General features: G+C 41.6%; 1 protein-coding gene and 1 long non-coding RNA gene across 2 annotated transcripts in view; one reads left to right on the forward strand and one right to left on the reverse strand.

Moving 5' to 3' along the window:
* Window positions 1-1,162: 1,162 nt before the first annotated feature.
* STK17A (serine/threonine kinase 17a) overlaps window positions 1,163-23,523 on the forward strand; it is a 35,766-nt gene continuing 13,405 nt past the window's right edge. The window contains exons 1-3 of the mRNA XM_007124962.2: window positions 1,163-1,490; window positions 11,431-11,643; window positions 23,377-23,521. Coding sequence (XP_007125024.1) covers window positions 1,291-1,490; window positions 11,431-11,643; window positions 23,377-23,521 — 558 coding nt within the window. The 5' untranslated portion in view covers window positions 1,163-1,290. The remainder of the gene's footprint in view (window positions 1,491-11,430; window positions 11,644-23,376; window positions 23,522-23,523) is intronic.
* Window positions 11,971-15,074, reverse strand: LOC129392147 (uncharacterized). The gene is made up of 3 exons (XR_008617495.1): window positions 15,002-15,074; window positions 13,543-14,449; window positions 11,971-12,367 (listed from the first exon to the last, which is right to left on the reverse strand). It is a non-coding gene; the product is annotated as an uncharacterized lncRNA (long non-coding RNA).

Consider the following 23,523-nt stretch of genomic DNA (forward strand, 5'->3'; position numbering starts at 1 on the left):
TTTCTAATATTTCTCAGTGAGAGTATTGATCACAAGTAGACTAGCTCATCAACGCAAAACTCTAAGCAGAGCAGTGACATGGTCTGATTTAGATTTTAAAAAGATCACTCTGGTTGCCTTGAAAAGAAACTGTGTGGAATTGGGGAGGAAGAAGGATGGAAGCAGGTAATCTAGTTAGCGAGCTAACACAATAATCCAGAGAAGAGATAATGCTAATTGTGGTAATGTGGAAATGAAGAGAAGTGATCAGATTCTGGATGTATTTTGAAGGTAAAGCCAAGAGGATTTACTTATAAATTGGATGAGGGGTATGAGAGAAAGAGAGGAGTCAGTGCTGACGCCAAGGTTTTTGCACTGAACCACCAGAAGGATGGAGCTACATTTACCGAGGTGGGGAAACTGGGCAGGAGTGCATTTGTGAAGGATGATCAGGACCTGAGTTTTGCTCGTTACGTTTGAGATGCTAATTTGGGATCTAACTGGTGATGCCAAGTGTATACCTGAATATATGAGTCCGAAGTTCAGAGAATGGTTGGAAGCTGGAGATAAAAATTTTGTAGTCATGAGCATACGGATGTAATTAAAGTCACAAGACCGGATGAGAGCACCTTGAAAGTTAAATATAGAGAAGACTGCAGACAGTATAATAGTGCCGGTTTCATAGGGCTGGTGTGAGAGCTTAAAAATATTTATCCACCTCTTGCCTCCACGTCCTCCTCTCAACGTGGGAAGGAACCAGCTGCCCCGGGCAGCTTCCGCGTGCTGTACAGCAGCCCTGATCTGAGTCTCATCACCCCTCCTGACCTGCCCAAGGGAAGGGATCGTGAAGCTCTGGCTGGCAGCTCCTACGCCTTTCATTAACGGAGGGCTCAGGTTTGCAACTCTCAGATGCTCAGCAGGTGCATAACTGGCTGACGCAGCGGGTCCTCCAGCCAGAAGGGTGGTGCTGCTGTTGGTCGCCTGCAGACTGCCCAGGCCCACCCCGAGGCCGCCCGCCAGGCTGCACCTTCTCCCCCTCGGCTGCAGAGGGCGCGCGTGAGGCAAGCGGCGCTCAGGCCCCGCGGAAGCTCAGCGGAGGCCGAGGGGAGGGGAGGGGCGGGGCCGAGCGCGGGGCGGGACCGGACGGCTGGGAGGCGGGCGACCGGCAGGCAGCTGGCGGCACTCTGTGCGCGGCGCGGGGGAGAGCGGTTGGTCTCTTCCGACGTTCTCGAGGCAGCTGGAGGCGGGGCCGTGACCCGCTGGCAGCTCTGAGCGAGCCGGGCGGCCGGAACGAAAGAGCGCCCGAGCGCCATGATTCCTCTGGAGAGGCCGGGCAGCGGCGGCTCTTCCCCGGCCGCCGCCCCCGGCTCGGGTCGCGTCGGCCGGGGTCTGAGCACACCGCGCCGGCTGCCGCCCCCGCCCCGCGGGCTGCTGACGGAGATCCGCAGCGCGGTGTGCACCGAGCCCTTCCAGGACGCCTACAGCCTGAGCCCGGGCCGGGAGCTGGGCAGGTGAGGCGAGCGAGGGCCGGGCGGGCGGGGAGCAGATAAGTGCGGGAGGCCGGCGGGGGCAGATAGCGTGCCGGAACCGGGCACAGGCCTGGGTGCGGGCGGCGATTAGGGCGGCAGGGCCCCCCGGCCACCCTTGCGCGCGCCGCGTCCCCGGAGCCGGCGCGCTCCGCCGGCGTGTGCTGTACCCTGGGTAGCGGCCGTGAGAAAGTCTCCCGCGCGGGTCCCCGAGAACCTTGACCCCTTCCTCTGCTCCGGGCCTTTCGGCCTCTGTGGTCCTTGGCTCGGTAACTTAACGAGACGGCGTGGGAACCACGCTGCGAACCTTTACCCGCGGCGGCGAGTCTGAAGCCCGAGCAGAGGTGTGAAGGCAGCTCTGCTTTTGGCCCCTGGAACTTGTGGGTTCCTGCTTCTCCCTCTGCGGCTGTGACAGAGCAGAGAGCAGAACGCCGAGCGTGACAGCTTCCTTTGCACCAGCGCTGGGCGAACTTCTGTCAGCCGCCTCCTGCTGACTTCAATTGCGGTTTCTTGGGTTTGTGCTGCTTTCGTTCTGAAATGTTGAGGCCCCTGCGCCTTTTAAGTTCATATCGGTTTCACTTGTAGGCTCCGGGCCCTCGTCTGACTTTCTCTGCTGAAAACCGGCCCTTGCCTTCTCTTCCCCTCTGCACTCTTGCTTTGTAGGGCTCGGGAGGGCTTAGAACTCGGTCTCTTTTTAAAATTGCACAAGGTGAAGGCTGTTTGGATCCTTTACATCTTGTACGTTGAAGAGGGGTCCAAGAGTGTGATAGGCGTTTGGGGACCGACTCCTTTTTTCCTTGAGAATAGTTTGGAGAACTTGTCAAAAGCACAGGCTTTGGGGTCAGACCCCCACTCTGCTTGCTCTGTGTGCCTTTGGACGGTGACGTAGACTCCCCAGCCTCTCGTTTCCCACCCATAAAATCAGCATAGTGACAGTGTCTCCGTCAGGGGTGTCGTGAAGATGCGGTGGCTGTAAAGCACAAGCCACTGGGCCTGGCACATGGCACATGGTTGCAAAACCGCACCATGTTGTAATGGGGAAAGGGCCTGACAGTTATAACAGCCTTCAGCTGAGGCTCTTGGAAAAAGAAGTCCTTGTAACAGGGATTACAATGTTAAAAACAAGCTGCCTTACAAATATTAAGGTAACTTTTAGAAATAGTTCTTTTTGGCAAGGAAACCTACCTTAAAAGTGTCTTATTTATTCCAAAAGTTACAAGGAGAAACGTCTTTCTGGGACAAGATTTACTTCACTGTGCTAGGCATTAATTAACTGGATCTGTGCACACTTTATGACAAAGGAAGAGGTGGACAGCGACTGACTCATGTAGGTATTCTAATTGGTCAAAATTCCAGACCTTCTGAAGTAACCCTGATTTCTTGAAGAAGGAAAACTAGGACTCTCCGTTGTTTGGTTGTCTGGCTTCATTCCACAGAACGAGAACACATTTCAAAACTGAAATGTCTTCAGGTGGCAAGCACTGTCTTGTAGACTCTGCAATAAATGATTTAATCTGAAAAACAATTGATTTGCGCCCTACCAGCTGCGCGACAATTCCTCCGGGAATTTTTCAACTTTCATTTTACTCCCTGTTATAAAACTAGCTCGCTTATAAAGTGTGTTTGTTTGAAGGTTATGACGTCCTCTACATATCTCCTCTTATATGAATTTCTTTACATAAGTAATAATTCCTGAAGCAGCAGAACAATGCAGTTAGATAGATACTTGATACAAGAGCCTGAAACTGAAAAAGAAAACGAATGTATTTGTTTCTTTTTGGTTCTCTTTTCATCACGGAGAAGTGTAATGCAGTGGTCAAGAACATGGACTTTGGAGTCAGACAGTTGAGTCTTGGCTCTTTACTTACTAGTTGCGTGTACTTGAGTAAGTTACCTAACCATTGATAGCCTCATGGAGTTGTTGAGAGAACTAAATAAATTAAAAACACACCTGTAGCATAAAGGCTGTACTTAGCTTCCCGGGCGCACTCAAAAAACGCAATTCATTGTGTAGCTCGGTGAATGGTATTTTACATGTAACCAAAAGGCAAAAACGGGAAAACTTGCACGACCTCAGAATACTTCCTGTCTGTTGCGAAAGTAATAAAACCTCCTTCCAAAAGACAAGAGAACTGCTCGGAAGTCTCAGGAAGTAAAAGCTCTGTTCTGTGTTAGAAGCTCTCTTTGTTTAAGGTTTATAAGTTTTGCCTGTGTGTTGTAGTTTTGACATAATGAGGTGTGTTTATGTCTGTTCCTTTCTGTAGTAAGATAGAAAAAAGTTGCACCTTTTTCCAGCTGTTAACTCTGGTTGCGATTCTGATACAACGAATCGATCTCATGCTGATACAGAACTTAAAAATTACTCATGTTGTATTTTAACGATGCGGTATGAAAAACAAAGATCTATTCATTTCGTTCTATGGCCTTTCATTTAGTTGAAAATGTTGAAGGGGTGTGAAGAGCTAACTGTTCAAACACAGAAACTGAGTTCTTTGGGGAGTTCCCATTATTTTATCTTACAGAAATATAAAGCTTTCAGTGAAATGGTTGTTTGGAGAACACATTTTAAATGGTCGGTATTGATTCCATAGTAATTAAAGTATGTAATATTGATTATTTTAACAAATGTCACATTTCTTTCATATCTCTAGCAGAGTCCATGGCAACCTAAATGTGGGTAAATATATGATGTAAAATTTGCTTTTATTGCTGGAAGCTTGACTTCTTATTCCTGAGGCTTGTTACCTTTCTCTGAGGCAGGACAGGTGCCGGTGGAAACCACAGTAACGAAGCGAGGCACGGGAGCCGTGACCTTGAGTTCTGAGAATTTTTTTCAAAGTGTTGACTTCTAGAGTTCTAACCAATAGTGTAGGAACAGAAAAATGTTTCTAGGAATTTTAAATTATACTAATTCCACATCACATGATTTGTCTAGTCCTCAGCTTGAACATTTTTTGACATACTCATGCATTTTATCTTAAGAAAAAAGAAATCTTTAAAGCCAAAAGAACATCTTTTGTTTTTTATATTATTACATACTCATAGTTGATGTTTCCTGCGGGGGGGAAAAAAGGTATAAATTATGAGTTCTCTGCTGGAACGGGTCCTTCATAAATGTATAGGGGCTATACAGTTTTACAGGTGCTTTCACTTGCATGATCTCATTTACTTCTCATCACAAGCAGGTTTGGGAAGTCCCATTTTTCGGATGAGAAAATCAAGACGCAGATAGATTGAGTCTTGTGAGAATCACCTGAACTGGGACTCTGAAATCACTTCCATTATACCACAGATGTTTCTCAAAGAACAATCCGTAGTCTATCCTGTGGCTAAAGCAATTTCCCATCGTTTTTATGAGAGGACAGGTTCATGAGTTCCAAATTGGAACAAACCCAATCCAGCTTCGGTGTCATATGCTTCCCTCACCGGTTGTGTCACCCACCTGGGTCCTTGGACTCTTTAATCAATAGCAATGGATAAGAGGCCAGAGGAGCATTCCAGGCAAGGCTTCACTGGGACTCCGTGCTGCAGCGCGAGGGAACGAAAACGAGAAGCAGGTGCCCTTGCTCACTCCCCAAGGTCGGGGGGGGGAGCTGGTCCCTTCAGTGCGGTGAGGGTGGGGGCCGATGGCTGGGTCGGGCTGGAGGGGAGGCTTCGGTGATCTGCGCACCCCCTTGCTGGTGCTGTGTGCAGGGATCACGTGCAGCCCCCCACTTTTGCTCTCAGCTTCTCAGAAGTGGCGGTTGGTCTGTGGCCTTTTTGTATCTTATTGTTCAAAATGGACCGCACTTGCGCATGCGTGCAGTTGTGCTTCGTCCCTTAGAGTTTCTTTGTATTCTATTGCTCGAGGAGGTGTTTGTCCAGGTGCAAGCACTCAGGTGAAGGGTCCCAGGTCCCAGCCTGTCTCAGCTGGGCCTGATGGTAGACAGGGACGTCCTATCTCATTATCCTCAGAGCGGTTGGGAGTAACGGGAACAAGGAAGGATTTTTATCAGAGAATTAGAGGATGTTCGAGCTGAGGGGCGTGCGCAGGTGGATGTGTTTCAGGAGGTGGGTGTCCTTTACCTAGATTCCTGTCTGTAGGTAATGGCTTCAGGTTTAGTACCTTACAGCTACTTAAGCATATGTCATAAATTGTAAGCTGTAGTTTCTTTAGAAATAAAGCCCCTTGTTAACTAATACTATCCATGTAGAAATTGCACCTTGTTTTAGGAAAACTGTTATTTAAGATTTCTTGGCAGTTTAAAATTGGTTTGAAAAATATTTCCAGTGTTGGATAATCCAGTATTTTTGGATGGGTAAAAACAGTTGGCTATGTTTGTGATTCAGCATCAGACATTTCTTAGGAAATATGGCTCCTGCTCTAAGGCAGATGCTTCATTAAGTCAACTGTTTTAATTTTGAAAAGTTGGGGCTTACAGTGTTAAAAGTGAAATCTTAATTTAAAATACGTAAACCTTCAACTGTAGTCCAATATAAAATAAAAATTAAATTTAGAGAGTACATGAACAAGGATTAATGAATTTCAGCCTCTTTACAAAACTACAATAACAAAATTTTATAAAATCTGATTAGTGAACCAAGTGCATTAGAAAGTTAAGTAGCTACAGTCATTGAGTCGCCTGTTCAGGAAGGGAAGAAGGGACCCGACTTACAGAGGGAGTTTATGCCTCAGGTAGAGAGTTCAAATTAGATCACCTCCAAAGCTCGTCTGTTCTGTATGATTATTTTTTGGTTTTTTACAAATTATCATAGGTCTGAAATTAATGCCCCAAGCCATAAAAATAGCTCTTGTGTACTGATGACTGAGCATTTGCTGGGTGCTGCACGCTTTGGAGATGTCATTTCGTTTAGTGTTCACTCTACCCCGCAAGGTGGGCGCCATCAACCTCATTTTACAGGTGAGCAATCTAAGGCTCAGAAGGCTTGAGCAAAGTGCCCAAGATTACAGTTACCAGCCAGAACTTAAAACTGAGTCTGGCTTTTAAAGTCTTACCTGTTCTTGTCACTTACGTCGATGTCTGATCTGATGGACTCACTGATTTTTTACACTTAGGGTCAGCAGATAGTTTGTTTTTTGTTGTTTTCCTTTCAGAGGTAAGGAAGACAGATCTTTTCTAGGTCTTTCTTGAATGGAACTTCTTTGCACTTAAGGCATTACCCCAGTGCTATCAAGCAAATACTGTACTTGCATATTGAGCACATAAGGCTCTTTGGTAGGCTCTGGAAATTATTCCCAGGTCTAACCAATCAGTCACTACTCCCTTTATAGGCAAGCTGACATGCCACATGGGAAAATCTTATGGGAAAAATAACATTTGAGCTGGGCCTGAAAGAACGGGTGGAATTTTACTACTAGTGGTGATGAAAGATACTTCAGCCATTGGCAAGAAAACAAATAAGCACAGTGCAGAAAAATTCAATGAAAAAGAGAAAGGCAAGTAGTCCATGTGGCTAAAATATTAAACCTTATGAGGTTAAGTTGCCATAGAACTTTTCTTTAACAAAATAGCATGAACAGTGTATGTACTCAGGGTGTTATTTGATGTCATATTTGAGCACCTGCCATGTGTGGGGCTCTACACATGGAGATGCAAAGATGAATAAGAGGCCAGGTTCCTGGAACTCATCCTCCAGCCAAGGAGACAGTCTTAGGGCAACAAATTCTAATATGTCAGACCAACTTTAATAGAATACAGGGAGAAACAAAGCACTTTACTGTAATCTATTATAGAATCAAACCTGGAACCTCGGAGCTCACTTTTATTTTGCTTCTTCTATATACCACTCAAATTAGCGTCTACAGTTTTTTTTATCTCTGCCTGAACCTTATATATTATCTGTTCACCTTTGTGTGGCAACCCAACACTGGAACTTATATTCGGAATCCATCTAGCAAATAAAGTTCTCTTTACAGAGAAAAGCACCTCAAACTTCTCCCATCCCAAACCTAAGACGCTCCCCCGCCCTCTGCCCCCCCGCAGATCCGTTAGCATTCTCCTAATCTTTCTCTCAGTGGATGGTACCACATCACCCAGTACCCAGGTTAAAAATCTCCGAGTCATCTTCCACTTCCACCTTTCCCTTCTGTCCTCATCTCTGCCTGCAACTCAGCATGTCAGGAAGTGCTGATGGATCTTGACCTTGAATGTCTTGTAAATGCATTCTCTCTTCCCAGCCTCCACTGCTGGTACTTTCGTTCAGACCCCTTACCTAGAATTATTTTCTTGGCTTCCCTAGTTTCTAGTTAACACTTCACAGTACACTCTCAGACCTACCTTTTAAAACATTTACCTTACTTAAAAAATTCTCATAGGTGCCCATTTTTATCCTGAGAAATAAAGCACAAACTCCTTAGCGTGTCGTACCTACCTACAGAACCTCGCTGTGCCTTCCCAAACTCTACCAGTTGGGCACGGGTAAAGCCCAGTCCCTGTTCTGAGGAAGCTTAGACTGGTGGGTCTGACTCAAAATGTCACTTCCTGTTGTTATCATTGTTTATCCTTCCTTTCTCACCACTCTGGAATGGGTTATCGTTGAGTTCTGAAATGTATTCATTTCTGATATTTCCCCCCCCAAAAATAAAATGAGTAATGAAAATCTGAGTTCTCAGTTTAGTGTATAATAGTGAACTATAGGTGTTCGTGAAATGAGTGAAGAGCTCCAAAAACTGTAACAACGATGTAATCCAGGAAGAATTTCGGGTAAGTCAACAAAGAAAGTAGATGTGCAACAGACATCTTGTGCCCTTTGAACCTCATCAGTCTCAAGTCTCTGTATGTAACTGTGACCGCTAGTGTCAGAGAAACATTATTTCATGCTTTGGAGAGCCCTCAGTAACTTAGAGTTGAGGTACAATCACAGTTTTTACCATGAAGTTGTGGTAAAGCATGCATACTAGAGCCCCTGTGGGTGTGGAATCTAGGGACACTGTGACAGTGTTAATTCTTAGTGTGTTCACCAGGACCCCGCACCTTGAAGGCTGAGTCTCACAGTTCTGTGTACTGCTTGGCTCTACAGAAAGAACAGTTCCCAGAAACCTTGTTTCATCTTCTGACTCTCTGAGTAGTTTTAAGGGTTCCCCTCCCAGTCATTCAGAGATGAAGGCAGTGCGCGTTTCCTCAAACCCTTGTGATCTGCTGCCTTGCTGTCAGTTTCAGTGGTGTGCCCTATCAGAATGGTAGAAGAGTTTTCTTCAGCGTGGAATAGTGCACAGGTTGGCAGCCTACTGCTGGCTGCCTCTTTTTGTAAAGCTCGCCAGCTATGTAGAATGATTTTTACATTTTTAAATGATTGAGAGAAGTCAAAAGAAAAGTCATATTTAATGACATGGAAACTATGTGAAATTCACATTTTGTGTTGGTAAAGTGTTTTGTTTTTTTTTTAAACACAGCCACCCCCATTCATTTACCTGTTGTCTCCAGCTGCTTTCACTCTACAACAGCAGACTTGAACAGTAGTGGTCAGACCGTCTGGCCAGCAAAACCAAAAATATTTGCTATCTGGCCCTTTACAGAAAAGTTTGCCCACTCCCAGTATAGTGTATGATATGGGGGAAAGAAAAGGGTAGACCTACCGCCATTGACGAATGCTTCCTCGGAAACAAAGATGGTGTCAAGAGTAGTGATTGGAGTGGGAGGAGAGCCGTGGGCCCTACTGTGGTGACCCAAAGAAATGGGTGGCTGGCCACAGACATCAGATAAGTTTAGGTCTCTCCCCTGTGTTTGCCTCTGGCCCCTGAATTAAGCAATGGTTCTTCTGTAGCAAGGGTTCCCAGCGTTTACAGGTTAATGATGTGTGGGATCCATTTCTCTGTTGAGTGTCTGGTCTTTGGAAATATACGTTCAGGCCAGATAGGTAAGAAGTAGTATTTTACTACTACACAGTACTGTTGCCTTGAGTGTTAGGTATGGTGGCAGTAGATACCTGTGTGTTTCATGTGGGAGTACTTTGAGGGTAGTTCAACCCAGCCATTTCTAATTTAATAGCAAGACGCTTGCTGTCAATTATGTTGGTCAGTTTTTTACAAAATAGGCTTTCTCTTTTTTCTCTTCTTTTGAAACTTCAGAAATATAGGTATAAAAAAGTCAAACTATTGATGATTTTTTTCTCTTCCTTAAAGGAATCCAAAGATCATTAGGAACCTTTTAAAACTCAGTGGAGATGTTATCAGCCTAATGATTTTGTGGCGTAAAATAAAAAGAGGTGATGCATAGTTTATTGTTTAATCTCTCTAGTAACCTGGAAAAGTCTTTCGCATTTCTGTTGAACACAGAGAACTTTGTTCTGAATTAGGGTGCTGTTGGGTAGATTGCCACCTAATTGAACATCTGCAGGGCTGGGCCTAAGGATTTTTTCAGGTAACATTTTTATTGCTGACGGTATAACAGAAATACAGAGGGCATGAAAATCATGGTTACCAGTAGCTAAGAAGGGAGAATTAGTCCTCACAATTACATCAGTAGTCTAGAATGCCGGGCCCAAACCTAGAAAGTAGAATTTAACAGAGCACATTAAGCCTTGCATTGAAATTTTTTAAATATATTTTTAAACCATAGTATGAGGACACTGGCTTGAAAAAAATCCAAGAGGAAAAAGATCTAGGTCGTTTATTTTATTTATGAAATATGGAACACCTGTCAAGTTTTTTAAAAGCATATTAAGTTGTATTGTGCCAACATCAGCAAAATAATAATCATGTAACACTTTGATGAGATTATACTTGGCACAGTTGCTTCAGATTCAGTTGGCACATTTTTCCAGCAGTTCTATGAGTCATGACAGTGAGGCGATCCCAGAACCCTAAGGGGATGAGGAATGATTAGCTGTGTCCAGTACCTGACAGACTGTCATGGGGGGTCTTCTATACTGCTCAGCAAAAGACCAGGACTACAGCCATTCACCTGAAGCCAGGTTTAGGCTTGTAGTGAAAGCCTTGTTAAAAATAGTATGCACCCAGGAGTGGAAAAGACTACCTCACAGTTTGAAAGAAGACATGGCTTTGGCATTTGGCATTAGGTTAAAAAAAAAAAAAAACTATATGATTTCGAAGTTGCCTTCCAACTTGAGTATTGGATATTTATGGGTGATGATTATTACAACTTAATGATTTGTTTGATTCCTAATATTTTTTTGAGTACTTACTATGTGGCAAGTAACATGTATTATATTCTTTAATTCTCACAACAGCGCTGTAAAATAGATTCCGTTTGTGTCCTCTTTTATAGATTAGGAAAATGATATTTTTCTTAAATAAGAGGTTAAATAAATTGCCCAAGGTTACTCATCGAGTGAGTGAGCAGAGCCGTTTTGGGGATTCAAGCCCACATCTGTCTAATTCCAGACCTTATCCCTTAATCAATATGCTATACGTATCCCCCATGTGACTTGTTTATTAGTGTAATAGCATGGTAGTGGAGTGTATCAAAGTAATGTTTGTTGTATCTGTCTTTATAGGAAAACTAGACATTTCCAGCTGATGCAGTAGTTGAAGTGATGTCATATAAATGAGATCCCTAACTTCTATAACTTTGGAAGATGATAATGTCCTCTTAGAGTCACTTAGTGACAGTGAAATTCATTATTTTAGGAATTTTCATAACCAGTTTCTCTTCAAGAGTCAAATGGCTTTTTTAAGATTTAAATCGTTTTTATGTATAAATGTGTGAAAAATTAAGTTATATTTAAATATAACGCTGCAAAAAAATATTGGCTTTAATATTTGGTTCTGTATTTAGAAGAATGAATCTTGCAGATTTACACATTTTATTTGATTAGAGAGGTGCTTCCCAAGTTATATTGCTACTTTTATGATTGCACATGACCTAAATTTGAATATCCACTGATGACTGTTGGGAAATTTTATTAAAATTTGTCATCTCTGAAAAGTCAACTTTAACAGTGAATGTGTTTTGTTTAATTCTAGGGGGAAATTTGCAGTGGTGAGGAAATGTACAAAGAAAGATTCTGGAAAAGAATTTGCAGCAAAGTTCATGAGAAAAAGAAGAAAAGGCCAAGATTGTCGGACAGAAATAATTCATGAAATTGCTGTTCTTGAACTAGCACAGGACGATCCTTGGGTCATTAATTTACACGAAGTCTATGAGACGCCATCGGAAATGATCCTAGTTCTGGAATAGTAAGTATCGTCTCCCTTACTGAGTTTGTTTCAGAGTCCACACTCCTGGTTTTTTTGTTGTTGTTTTCTTCTTTTTCTTTTTTTTTTTTTTTGCGGTACGCGGGCCTCTCACCGCTGTGGCCTCTCCCGTTGCGGAGCACAGGCTCCGGACGCGCAGGCTCAGCGGCCATGGCTCACGGGCCCAGCCGCTCGGCGGCATGTGGGATCTTCCCGGACCGGGGCACGAACCCGGTTCCCCTGCATCGGCAGGCGGACTCTCAACCAACTGCGCCACCAGGGAAGCCCACACTCCTTTATCGGTGCCACTCATCTCTGATAACGTGGCAGGCCCTGGTTCTTTAGAAATCTGAAGATTTTCCAGAACTTTTTGGTGTGTTCTTCTTATTCATTTGACATATCCCAAATTTGCAAGGATGCATGCATGTTATGTTTTTCTTTTTCACTCTTTAATGAAATTCCTTTGAAAATAAGTTCTCTTATGTTCTTATTAGAGGCTTTCTTAAGAAGGTAAGTGGCACCAAGATAATATTAAAATAGAAAGCGTTTTATAATCCCTTATATGTTCCTATGGTCTAAGTTATTAATCCTCTTTCAGAAATGATTGTTTTGATTCATACCATGTTTCCAATTTGGTTAAATAAGTAAGGACAGCAGAGAAAACAGCTTTGGAAAATGAAGCACAGTTTTTTCTTCTTAAGAAATCCTGTTTTCCTCTCTGCTTCTCCTGCCAAAGGAAAAGATTGATAGATTTGAGTACATTAAAAAGCATTATTAGTATATAATATGAACACAAAGTGAAAAGACAGACTCAGGGAAAAAATAGTTCTAATATCTGTTCACCCAAAATGATTAATATTTCTTTAATATATAACTAGATTTTACCAATATACACAGAAACATGAACCTCCCAGTGTAAAAAAAAATGGACAAAGAAACGCTATAAAGAGAAATTCCACACAGAAACCTGTGTAAATGGCCTATACATATATGAAAAATATGAGTTTTACAGTTTTTATAATGTAAATTTAAAAATAAGTTGCCGATTTCTCTCTATGTAAGATCGTCGGATATCATGAAGAAGAGTGATATTCGTGACTTGGATCATCTCATTTATACTACAGGTGGGAGTATTACCTGGTGTACCTCTTCTGGAGGACATTGTGGAGTATGTGTCAAAAGCCCTAAAAATATATATACTCTTTAACCCAGCAATTTCACATACATAAATTTTTCACAAGGAGATAATCAGGCCATTGTGCAATGATGTATTTACAAAAGCGTTTAGTGCAGCAGTATCTACATAACAAAGAAATAATCTAAATGTTTAATGGTAAGAGGTTGGTGAAATAAGTGATCATGTCAGGAGATGGATTGCTCTGCAGTCATTTTAAAAAGATATGGTAGATAAAAATGTACTACATAGAAAGATGTTTTAAAATATTAAGTTAAAAAAAAATTACAAAATAACGTGTCTATTTTTACCTTGCTTTTATTTAAAAGTTTATAGAGGGAGAAGTCTGGACGGCTAAAATAGTGTGTTCCTCTTGCTAATATAATTCAAGAGCATTGTGTTTATATATTTTAATTTAGTAATTTCACTTGTAGGAATCCCTTCAAAGAAAAAATAAAATGTGAACAATGGAAAGCATGAAAGTGTTTTCCATTGTGTGTTTTTAATTATAATAGAAATATCCACACATGATCAAATGCTTAAGAAATGTAGTCGCTGTGGATTATATCTCCGTGCAGTTGTTTTTCAGTTGTAAAAAAAAAAAAAAGGTTGGTTGAGAGGATTTTGGTTTTCGGTTTGTCCTGGAGAGGCTCGAGTTAGGATTGGAAATTGATCCGGAAGAGACCCTCCAGCCATCATCTCCCCATTCCTCTCCCGTCCGCACAAACCTGCTCTTCAGCCTCCGCGCAGGTCTTCAATCTTCAGTCTGCTCCTGCCTTTTCTTCCCTTATATTCCCTTCCCTTCTGTGGTCGTTACCGCAACTAGTCCCTCACCGGCACCTCACGTCACTGCCTTCTTTCTGTTGCTCTCCCTCTGCAGCTCCTGCCCGTTTGAAACGTGGGGCGCAAGCTGTGTGTCCCTCCTCCTGCCCGTTCTTGGGAGTACTTGCGTAGTCTGCAGTCTGCTTTTTACGAGGGTGAGAGTTGCAACCTCAGCTGGGCTCTTGGTGTACTTGGGTAATCCTTTACCTAATCTCTCATCCCCTTCTTTTATCATCCCCGGCAGGCGGGCAGGAGCTAATCAAAACCTTGACCACACTTACCGTGTCACCCACTTCCCACCTGTTAGACACCGAGGCTTTTCTTCCTTTATGGAGGAGATAAAGGCCGTCAGACACACACGCCTCAGCATCCCTCCCTAACTGCTCTCACCTGCTTGCCTTCCGTTCCGAGGAAGAGATTCCACTCCTTAACTCGAAGGCTAAGACGTTGACATATGTTCTTTAATCCTCTTCCTTTTCTAGGTCTTGAGTTTTATGTTTCAGTCGCTTATCTAACCTCGCTCTCAGAGTCCCTCTCCTCTAGTGATTCTTTTCCCTCCATCCTCCAGGATTTCAGTCACTTCTCTCCTAAAATTCCTGGTCCTCAGCTTTGAGTCTTTCGGAACTAGTGTCCTGCCCTGCTCTTTCCTTTACTGCTGTGGTCTTTAAAGGAGCCGTCTGAATTTACAGCTTCCTCGCCTTCCAGGCGGTTTTGTTCGGCCTCGCTGGCGAGTCCATCTGCTCGTGCGCCGGTGCTGCGTCACTTCTGTCTGATGCCATCTGCTCTCCCAAAACTGTCATGAGGCCGTCAGCCCTGTTGGCCAAGATCATCTCCTCATTTTAGTGTTCCTTCTACTTCTTACTCTCTTTAAACACATCATATTATACCTTCTTCTCTTGAAATTATGTTCTTCCTTGGCTTTCATGGCCCTCTTTTATTTTTTAAATCTTAGAGCCTTTTCCCCTTCATCTACTATATAAACATAGGTGCTCCCCCCAGTTCATCAGTGTTACTCTTGTCATGCATTTATATTCTGCACGTTTACCCTGGATGATAACCATCCATTTTTGTGGCTTCAGCTATTTCTTACATGCAGGTTATTGCTGGTTATTTCCAAATCTTTATCTCCAGCGTCAGACCTTTCCCTCAGCTCCAGCTGCTCTACTGTATATCCCTGAAGCCACCTGCACATCCTGACCGATGCACGATCAGTGTTTTCACCCCTGCATTGCTGCCCTTCTAATGCCCATGTTTCTTTGTTCCCCACTTCCAGTGGTATCCCTATTTATTTCATCACTCAGATAGAAACCTTGGGTCTATCCTTGATTGCTTTATCTCATTTAATGCTCGTGTATAATGAATTACCAAGTCTTCCACTTGAACCTCTCCCCTGCTGGTCCCTTTTTCACTGTGTTTGCTGTTTCTCCTCTGTGTTGGGTCCTCTCTCTCGCATGGACTTCCACAGTAGCTGCTTAGCTGATCACTCTGGCTTCAATTCTAGGGCATCCCTCAGGCTCCTGTTGGATAGGTGACCTACACATAGATGTGGCAATATTATTCCCTTGCTTAGAAATCTTTGGTAGCTTCTGTTGCTTCCATGATCATGTTTCTAGAACTACAAAACAGTATGATTTGGCCAAAACTTTTTGTGTTCTACTTTTTGTTTGAAGAGGAAGTCTTAGAATTAGACTTTGGACATTGAGATATCAGAATTCTCGGCCATGTCAATAGATTGTTGTTATGGAAACAGGCAGGTTCATGATTACTGTATTACTCATTCCACCTGCCATGTGCTCTGGATACTAAGGTGCTGGTAATACGAAAGTGAAAATAGCATAACCCCTTTGTTCCAAGTGCTATAGTTTAGTGAAAGAGATAGAAATGATGGCAACAACCTTGGTGTTTTACTAGAATTCTTGTTAGTTGCTGTGGGAACATAGATGAGGTATAATAGTCGTAGTTAAGAATTTACTATGTGCCAGGCACTGTGCTAAGTCTTCTCTGCCAGCTTTGTATACATCATTTATATGCTTTATACACATTATTTGTACATTTTAGTTTTAAATTTTCTCCAGCTTTACAAGATGTGATTGATATAGAACATGCTGTAAGTTTGAGGTCTGTAACGTCTTGGTACACTTATATCTTGCAAAATGATTACCACCAGGGCATTAGCTAACACCTGCATCACGTCACATAATTACCATTTCTTTTTTGTGGTGAGAACATTTAAGATTACTCTCTTAGCAACTTTAAAGTATATAACACAGTATTTTTAACTGTAATAATCATAGTTACATTAAAGCCCCAGAACTTACCTTATAACTAGAAGTTTATACTCTGACCAACAGCTAGCTCCTTTTTCCCCACCCCTAGTCCCTGGTAACCACATTCTAATCTCTATTTCCATTTGAGTTTGCCTTTTGTAGATTCCACCTATAAGTGATATCATACAGTATTTGTCCTTTTCTGTGTGACTTATTTCACTTAGCACGATGCCCTCAAGTCCCATCCACATTTTTGCAGATGGCAGGATGTCATTCTTTCTTGTGGCTGAACAATATTCCATTATACATATATATATATATATATATATATATATATACACACACACACACCATATCTTCTTTACCCACTCATGTTTTGACAGGTCATTCTTTCTTGTGGCTGAACAATATTCCATTATACATATATATATATATACACACACACACACCATATCTTCTTTACCCATTCATGTTTTGACAGACACTCAGATTGTTTCCATATGTTAGCTCTTGTGAAGAAGCCTGCAGTGAACATGGGAGTGTAGATATCTCTTCAAGATCCTGCTTTCATTTCTTTTGGATACATACCCAGAAGTGGAATTGCTGGATCATATGGTAGTTCTATTTTTAATTTTTTGAGGAACCTCCTTATTGTTTTCCAGAGTGGCTGCACCAATTTACATTCCCATTCCCATCAACAGTGCACAAGGGTTCCCTTTCTTCCACATCCTTGCCAACACTTACTGTCTCTTGCCTTTTTGATGATAGCCATCCTAACGGGTGCGAGGTGATGATAGCTCATTGTGGTTTTGATTTGCATTTCCCCAATGATTAGTGATGTTGAGGACCTTTTCATGTGTCTGTTGGCCATTTGTATGTCTTCTTTGTGAATATGTCTCTGTAGTTCCTTTGCCCATTTTTTAAATTGGAGTATTTGGTCTTTTGCTATTCAGTTGTATGAGTTCTTTATATATTTTGGATACTAACCCCTTATCAGATACATGATTTGCAAATATTTTCTCCTATTCCGTAGTTGCCTTTTTATTTTGTGATGATTTCCTCAGCTGTGCAGAAGCTTTTTAATTTGATGTAGTCCCAGTTGTTTTTGTTTTTGTTGTCAAATCCAAAAAATCATTGCCAGGACTGATGTCAAGGAACTTACCCCCTATGTTTTCTTCTAGGAGTTTTATGGTTTCAGGTCTTACATCCAAGTCTTTGATCCATTTTGAGTTGACTTCCGTGTATGTGTAAGGTAGGGGTCCAGTTTCCTTCATCTGCATGTGAATATCGAGTTTTCCAAATACCATTTATTGAAGAGACTGTTCTTCCCCCATTGTATACTCTTTATACTTTATACTTCTCTTGTTACTTTGTTATAAGTTAAATAATGATATATGCATGATTTTATTTCTGGGCTTTCTGTTCTGTTCCATTGATTCATATGTCTGTTTCTATGCCAGTACCATACTGTTTTGATACTATAGCTTTGTTAATATATTTTGAAAGTGGGCTGATGCCTCCAGATTTGTTCTTCCTCAAGATTGCTTTGGGTATTTGGGGTCTTTTGTGGTTCCATACAAATTTTAGGATTGTTCTTTCTCTGTGAAAAATGCCATTGGAATTTTGATAGAATTTGCATTGAATCTGTAGATCACTTTGGGTAGTATGGATATTTAATAATATTAATTCTTCCAGGCCATGAGCAGAATATCTTTCCATTTATTTGTGTCTTCTTCAGTTTCTTTCACCAGTGTCTTAGTTTTCCATGTATAGATATATCATTTCTTGGTTAAAAATATTCCTCAGAATTCTGTGCTTTTTGATGTTATTGAAAATGGGATTGTTTTGTTAATTTCTCTTTCTGATAGTTCATTGTTAGTGTATAGAAGAAACACACTGATTTTGGTATACTGATTTTGTATCCTGCAACTGAAATTGTTTTATTTACAAATTTTAGAACAAGATTTTATATGTGAGAAAAAAAATTTCAGAATAATAATCAACCTAAGATCACACCACAAGTAGCAGAGCCAAGATTTAGCCCAGGAGTGTGTGATTTCAAAGCTTTTAGCCATGCACTGTGCACCTTTACTCCACCAGAGAGGCTAGGGAGTGCTTCTGAAGGAGATATTTAGCGTTATATACCAGCCATCATCGCCTTACTTGGGATTTTTCAGGTTGTTTGGACTGCATCCTGTGCTTTTCTGTCTGACTTCTACTCTACCTCATCTCCTGCTAGTACTTCTCCAACCTCACCCTGCATTCTAGGCACACTTCTTTTCTCTGTCAGTACTTAAAGATAAGATATCATTGCATTGTCATCTGCCTTGCTTTGTTTATGACAAGAAGTCTGTGTTGATTCTTGATACCCCTGTATGTGTGCCTTTTTAAAGATTTTTCTCTTTCACACTGGTTTTCAGCAACTTGAATATAATGTGCCTTGATTTTCTTTGTTTATCCTGCTTGGGGTTTATTGAGCTACGTGGATCTTTTAGTTTTTATCAGATTTGGTGATTTTTCGGCAATTATTTTTTTTTTTTTTTTTGTGATACGCGGGCCTCTCACTGCTGTGGCCTCTCCCGTTGCGGAGCACAGGCTCCGGATGCGCAGGCTCAGCGGCCATGGCTCACGGGCCCAGCCGCTCCGCAGCATGTGGGATCTTCCCGGACCAGGGCACGAACCCGTGTCCCCTGCATCGGCAGGCGGACTCTCAACCACTGCTCCACCAGGGAAGCCCCTCGGCAATTATTTAAAAAGATATTTTTCTGCCCCCACCTCTCTCCTCTCGTTTCCTCAATACAGTGTGTTAAACTGGTTGATGCTGTCGCTCGGGTCCCTAGGGTCCTATTTATTCTCTGCCCCACACCCCCGTACTTTAGATGGATGGCTTCCATTTGTCTTCAAATTTGCTGATTCTTCTATAGTGTCTGATCTGCTGTAAAGCCTGACCAGTGAAATCTTCACTATAAATATTGTATTTTTCATCTCTAGCAATTCCATGTGGTTCTTTTCATACCTTTCATCTCTCTCCTTGTTGTGTTCATATTTTACTTTAAATCCTTCAGTGTATTTATAATACCTGTTTTAAAGTCCTTACCTGCCAATTCCATCATCTCTGGGTCTGTTTTTATTTTCCTGTTAGTTGTGAGTTGTAAGTGGTGGCATTTTCAGATGTCTAGTAATTTTTGGAAGGATGACATATTTAGAATGGCACAGTGCTGGGTGGATTTTATGATCTTCCACTAAAAGAATGGTGATGTTTGTTTTGGCAGGCAGTTAAATTACTTGTGGATCAGACTTACTGGGCAGGTCTAGGGCTACTTTAGCCTTTAATAAGGCTAAAATATGGCATTCTGGGGGGTCTGCTGAATGCCCCAGGTGCTTGGCATGGTTTTTCTACTCAAACTGGGTAAAATTCAAATATCTTATTCTGTCCTTGGTGAATGCTAGGGCTTGTTCAGCTTATGATTTCCTGGTAGTTCTTTGCCTGACCTCACAGTTTTATCCAGTGAATGTGCATATAAGTACCTTGTCTAAGACTCTGGGATACAGCTAAGCAGATGTCTGCAGGTCTCTCTCTGTGTAGAACCCTCCTCCCTGGTCCTCTGCCTGTACAAAGTCCAGCTGCCTTAGCCTTGTCAAACTCCCTTCCTACCTCCTCAATTTAGCAAGGCTGCTGTTCTGCTTGGGATCTTCCCCAGCCCTGTACCACATGCCGTAAATTACCTCCAAGTAGAAAGAGCGTGGGGCTCAGCTTGCTTGTGCCTCCACCTCAGGGATAATGGTCCTAACGGCCTGTTGTTCTTAATGTCTGAAAATAGTTGGTTCATATACTTGGCTCCTTTTCTCGTTGTTTATGGGTAGATGGCAAGTTCCGTACCATTTGGGTGAAAGGGGAAGTAGCTGCTTATCCTTCTGTGAGTGTACCAGTTATTTGTCACACCAACAGGCCCTTATACATATGTCCACTCTGCCTGGGATGCACTCCTGCCATTCCATCTAGTGGATTCCTGTTCATTCCTGAAGGCTCAGAATAAGTGTCATCTTTCTAAGATTTTTTTTCTCTTTCCTTCCAATTAATTGCTCATTTGCTAAGTTATCAAATCGCTTGATATATAACTTCACACTCATGTGTATTTATGCATACATATTCCTAAAATTATCTTTCGTCTTTCTCTTCCCAACTAAAACTTATAATTTATCTTTCTTGCCCTAGCACATAGCACAGGGCCTCTAACATATTTGATTGCTATTTGTTGAATTTGAATAGTGAGGGAGTAGAGACCCAAACTGGGCCTCTACATGGGATGGGAATGGAAATGCTGGTTTAGGTAGAAAAAGGAGTGTTTGGTGCCTAAGGTTGGAAGCTGTGATCCAGCTAAGGTGCAAGCAGCCAGGGAAAGTCAGTTACACTTAGCTTCTAAACATCATTTATATGGCTCTGAATAATGTTCACAAAGAGATACTTACAACTTCCTGAGGACCACTAACTAGAAAATTGAAATTCACCGTTCTTAATATTTTATGTAAAAATCGTTTTGGTGTAAAATTTTTTGAAAAGCCCTTGAGTTAATTGTTTTGTAAAGCCCTTGAGTTAATTGTTTTGTAAAAGATGTTTGGGTAAAAAGTTAAATGAATTCGTTTCTTTGTAATTTTAAAGTGGCAAATAAGCACTGCTGGAGTAAAGTGTACTGTAATTAAGCTGCGGAAGTCTTGCTGTAGAGAAAGGGAGACATAGCAAACTCTGCTGCTCGAGCACACACACAAAGGTGTGAAGCACCTTCCTTCACACACAAACTTCTGTGTGAAGGAAGGTGCTTTGTGCAAAGTAGTTGTTAATATTCTCGTGTTTTCTGTTACCATACTTGACAGATGCTTTTAACATCTCAAGTTGTACCTTAGTAAAATTTTACTTGATTCCCTTAGTTAATATGACAATTAGTTAAATGGGTCAGGCTTAAATGTAAGTAGGGTGAGATGATATGATGGTCGTACGTTGTACCGAGAGGGTATGTTAAGTCTTACTGATCGCTCAAGGCTGGCTTTTACAGTTTTTTTATGACAATAGCCTGCATTTGAAGAACATCCTTGAAAATTTTTAGAAAACTAGTTTTGCGCTTCACATTTTGTGCTTATGTGAACTGCTTAAATTCTTGGGAAAACAGAGAGGAAAACCCTTTTGTTAAAGCGAGAATGGGTGAACATCATAGTGGAAAGGACTAATAATAAATTGTTCTTAAATTTTAGGTGAAGAAATCCTTGTATTTATGTAAATTGACCACTATTGAATTTTATCGTGGGTGGTAGTGTTGAGCTGAGAGGCCCAGAGGACAGTAAATTGAGACTGGCGAACTTTTGCAACCAAAGTGCATTTGTCGGTCTCAACTGAGGAAAATAGGCAGTGCTGAGTGTAGCCTTTATGTTCGGGGACTCGGTGGACTGCACGTCGCATCCTGGTGCGTCTTGGGCTGCTGCGACCAAGTGCACTCAGCTCTTGCTCGCTAACTGCCCGCTCACAGTGTGCAGTACTACCAGGCTGTCACTAACGTGCTCTTTGGTTTTGTTGTAAATGCTCACACTTTCCTTTCTTATGAGTTATGCATCGCTTTAGCTTTGCCTGAATATGTGATGGCCGTTTTACAGTCAATTACATAAAAATTGTTTTGATGCTTTCATGTATGTTTTTCTCATACTGTAATTAAAATATAATGGTCGGTTGCATAGGTTTTACCAAATGAAAATCTGAATCAGCCAGCGAGTTAGTTTCTTTCACTCTCACCACCTACAGCTTTTCAGCTAAACTTAAATAGGTTCTTAGCTGACTTTGGTGAAAACGTTTGTTTCCTTTTATAGACAGAATTTGGAAAATAGATTGCCCCAACAAAAAAAAGGAAGGAAAGAAGGCTGGAAGGAAAGAACTAAATTATCTTGTGAAAAGGAAACGAACGGGTAGCTTTTGTTTGACAGTAGCATGGCTGTTTGGAGTTGCATATTTCACATTAATTTTTATAACAACTTCATGGAAGCAATCCAGTCTTTTCTTTTTTTTCTAAACGCATAAAGGAAAATTTGAGATAGGACATGAGCTGTCATTTATGGTTAAGAACAAATTGTTAAAATATGGAGTTTCTGCTGAAGGGAAAGAAAAATTGTAAATGATTTGTTTCTTTTATTGGCAAAATTATTCAGAGGAAAAAAAAAAAAACTGAGGTGCTTTGGCCAGAGGGTGGAAGAAAGTTTAAGTCCGTACTGCTCTTTTGGTGAGCCTAGGTCATATCTACTGAAATTTCAAAAGCACATTCCTTTCACACCAGCAGTTTGATTCCAGTTATCTACGTTGAAGACTCCGTACTGACACAGGAGCTGACAGGAACCTTCACACACCTTCGCCTCACAACATTGTTTATAGTCGTGAATAATTAGGAAAAAAAAAACCTAAATGTCCTTCAAAGGGGAATGGCTAAATAAACTCTGGTTTTTCTATTCACAAGGTTGCAGGAATTTAAAATTCTGAGGTAGGACTTCTCTGGTGGCGCGGTGGTTAAGAATCCACCTGCCAGTGCAGGGGACATGGGTTGGATCCCCGGTCTGGGAAGATCCCACATGCCCCAGAGCAACTAAGCCCGCGAGCCACAGCTACTAAGCCCATGCGCTGCAACTACTAAAGCCCGCGCCTTCTAGGGCCCGGCGTGCCGCAACTACTGAGCCCACGTGCTGCAACTACTGGAGCCCGTGCGCCTAGAGCCCGTGCTCCGGGACAAGAGAAGCCACCGCAACGAAGAATAGCCCCCGCTCGCCGCAACTAGAGAAAGCCTGCCTGCAGCAATGAAGATCCAAGTCAGCCAAAAAATTTAAAAAATAAAAGATAAAAATTATGAGATAGATATAAAACCATCATGGAAAAGACTCTTAAGGCATGTTTAAGTAATTTTAAAAAGTAATAGAACAGTATCAGTTAGAATGTCGCCGTTTACGTCTCTTTAAAAATCCAGAAAACTATATTTTTGTATGCATTTAAATATATTTTAAAAATCTGGAAGGATGGAGTACACCTGAGTGATACAGAGCTTCTAAATGTAGCTCTGGACTGGGGGAAGGGTCTTCAATGGAGGGCATTTGCTTTATTTGCATGATTTGCATTTTTTACAAAAACAATGTTTTTATGTATTCTGTAACTAAAAATTCTTGAGAATTTTTTTACTTGAAAATGTTAATATATTTTACTACTAAGGTTTAGTTCTTGAAGTTCTGAAGCTGATGTTTTTATTTAGCTTTGGAAATGATAATCTGAGCTTAAATTTTTACTTAAAAAATATTGGATTTCAGCATGTAGATGGACGAAAGTTTACACACATTCAAATTACAGTCTATGTAAATAACGATACCCACTGTGTCTAAATATTAAGAACAAAAAGGCTATTTTTAATGAGTCCTCTTCCTTTCTATTGAAAATGTGCTTCTCATCTTCTCTAGTGCTGCTGGGGGTGAAATCTTTGACCAGTGTGTTGCAGACAGAGAAGAAGCCTTTAAGGAAAAAGATGTTCAGAGACTCATGAGGCAGATTTTAGAAGGTGTTCGCTTTTTACACGCTCATGATGTAGTTCATCTTGATTTGAAGGT

This window comes from Physeter macrocephalus, chromosome 5, assembly GCF_002837175.3.
Source record: "Physeter macrocephalus isolate SW-GA chromosome 5, ASM283717v5, whole genome shotgun sequence".
Classification (NCBI taxonomy): Eukaryota; Metazoa; Chordata; class Mammalia; order Artiodactyla; family Physeteridae; genus Physeter; species Physeter macrocephalus.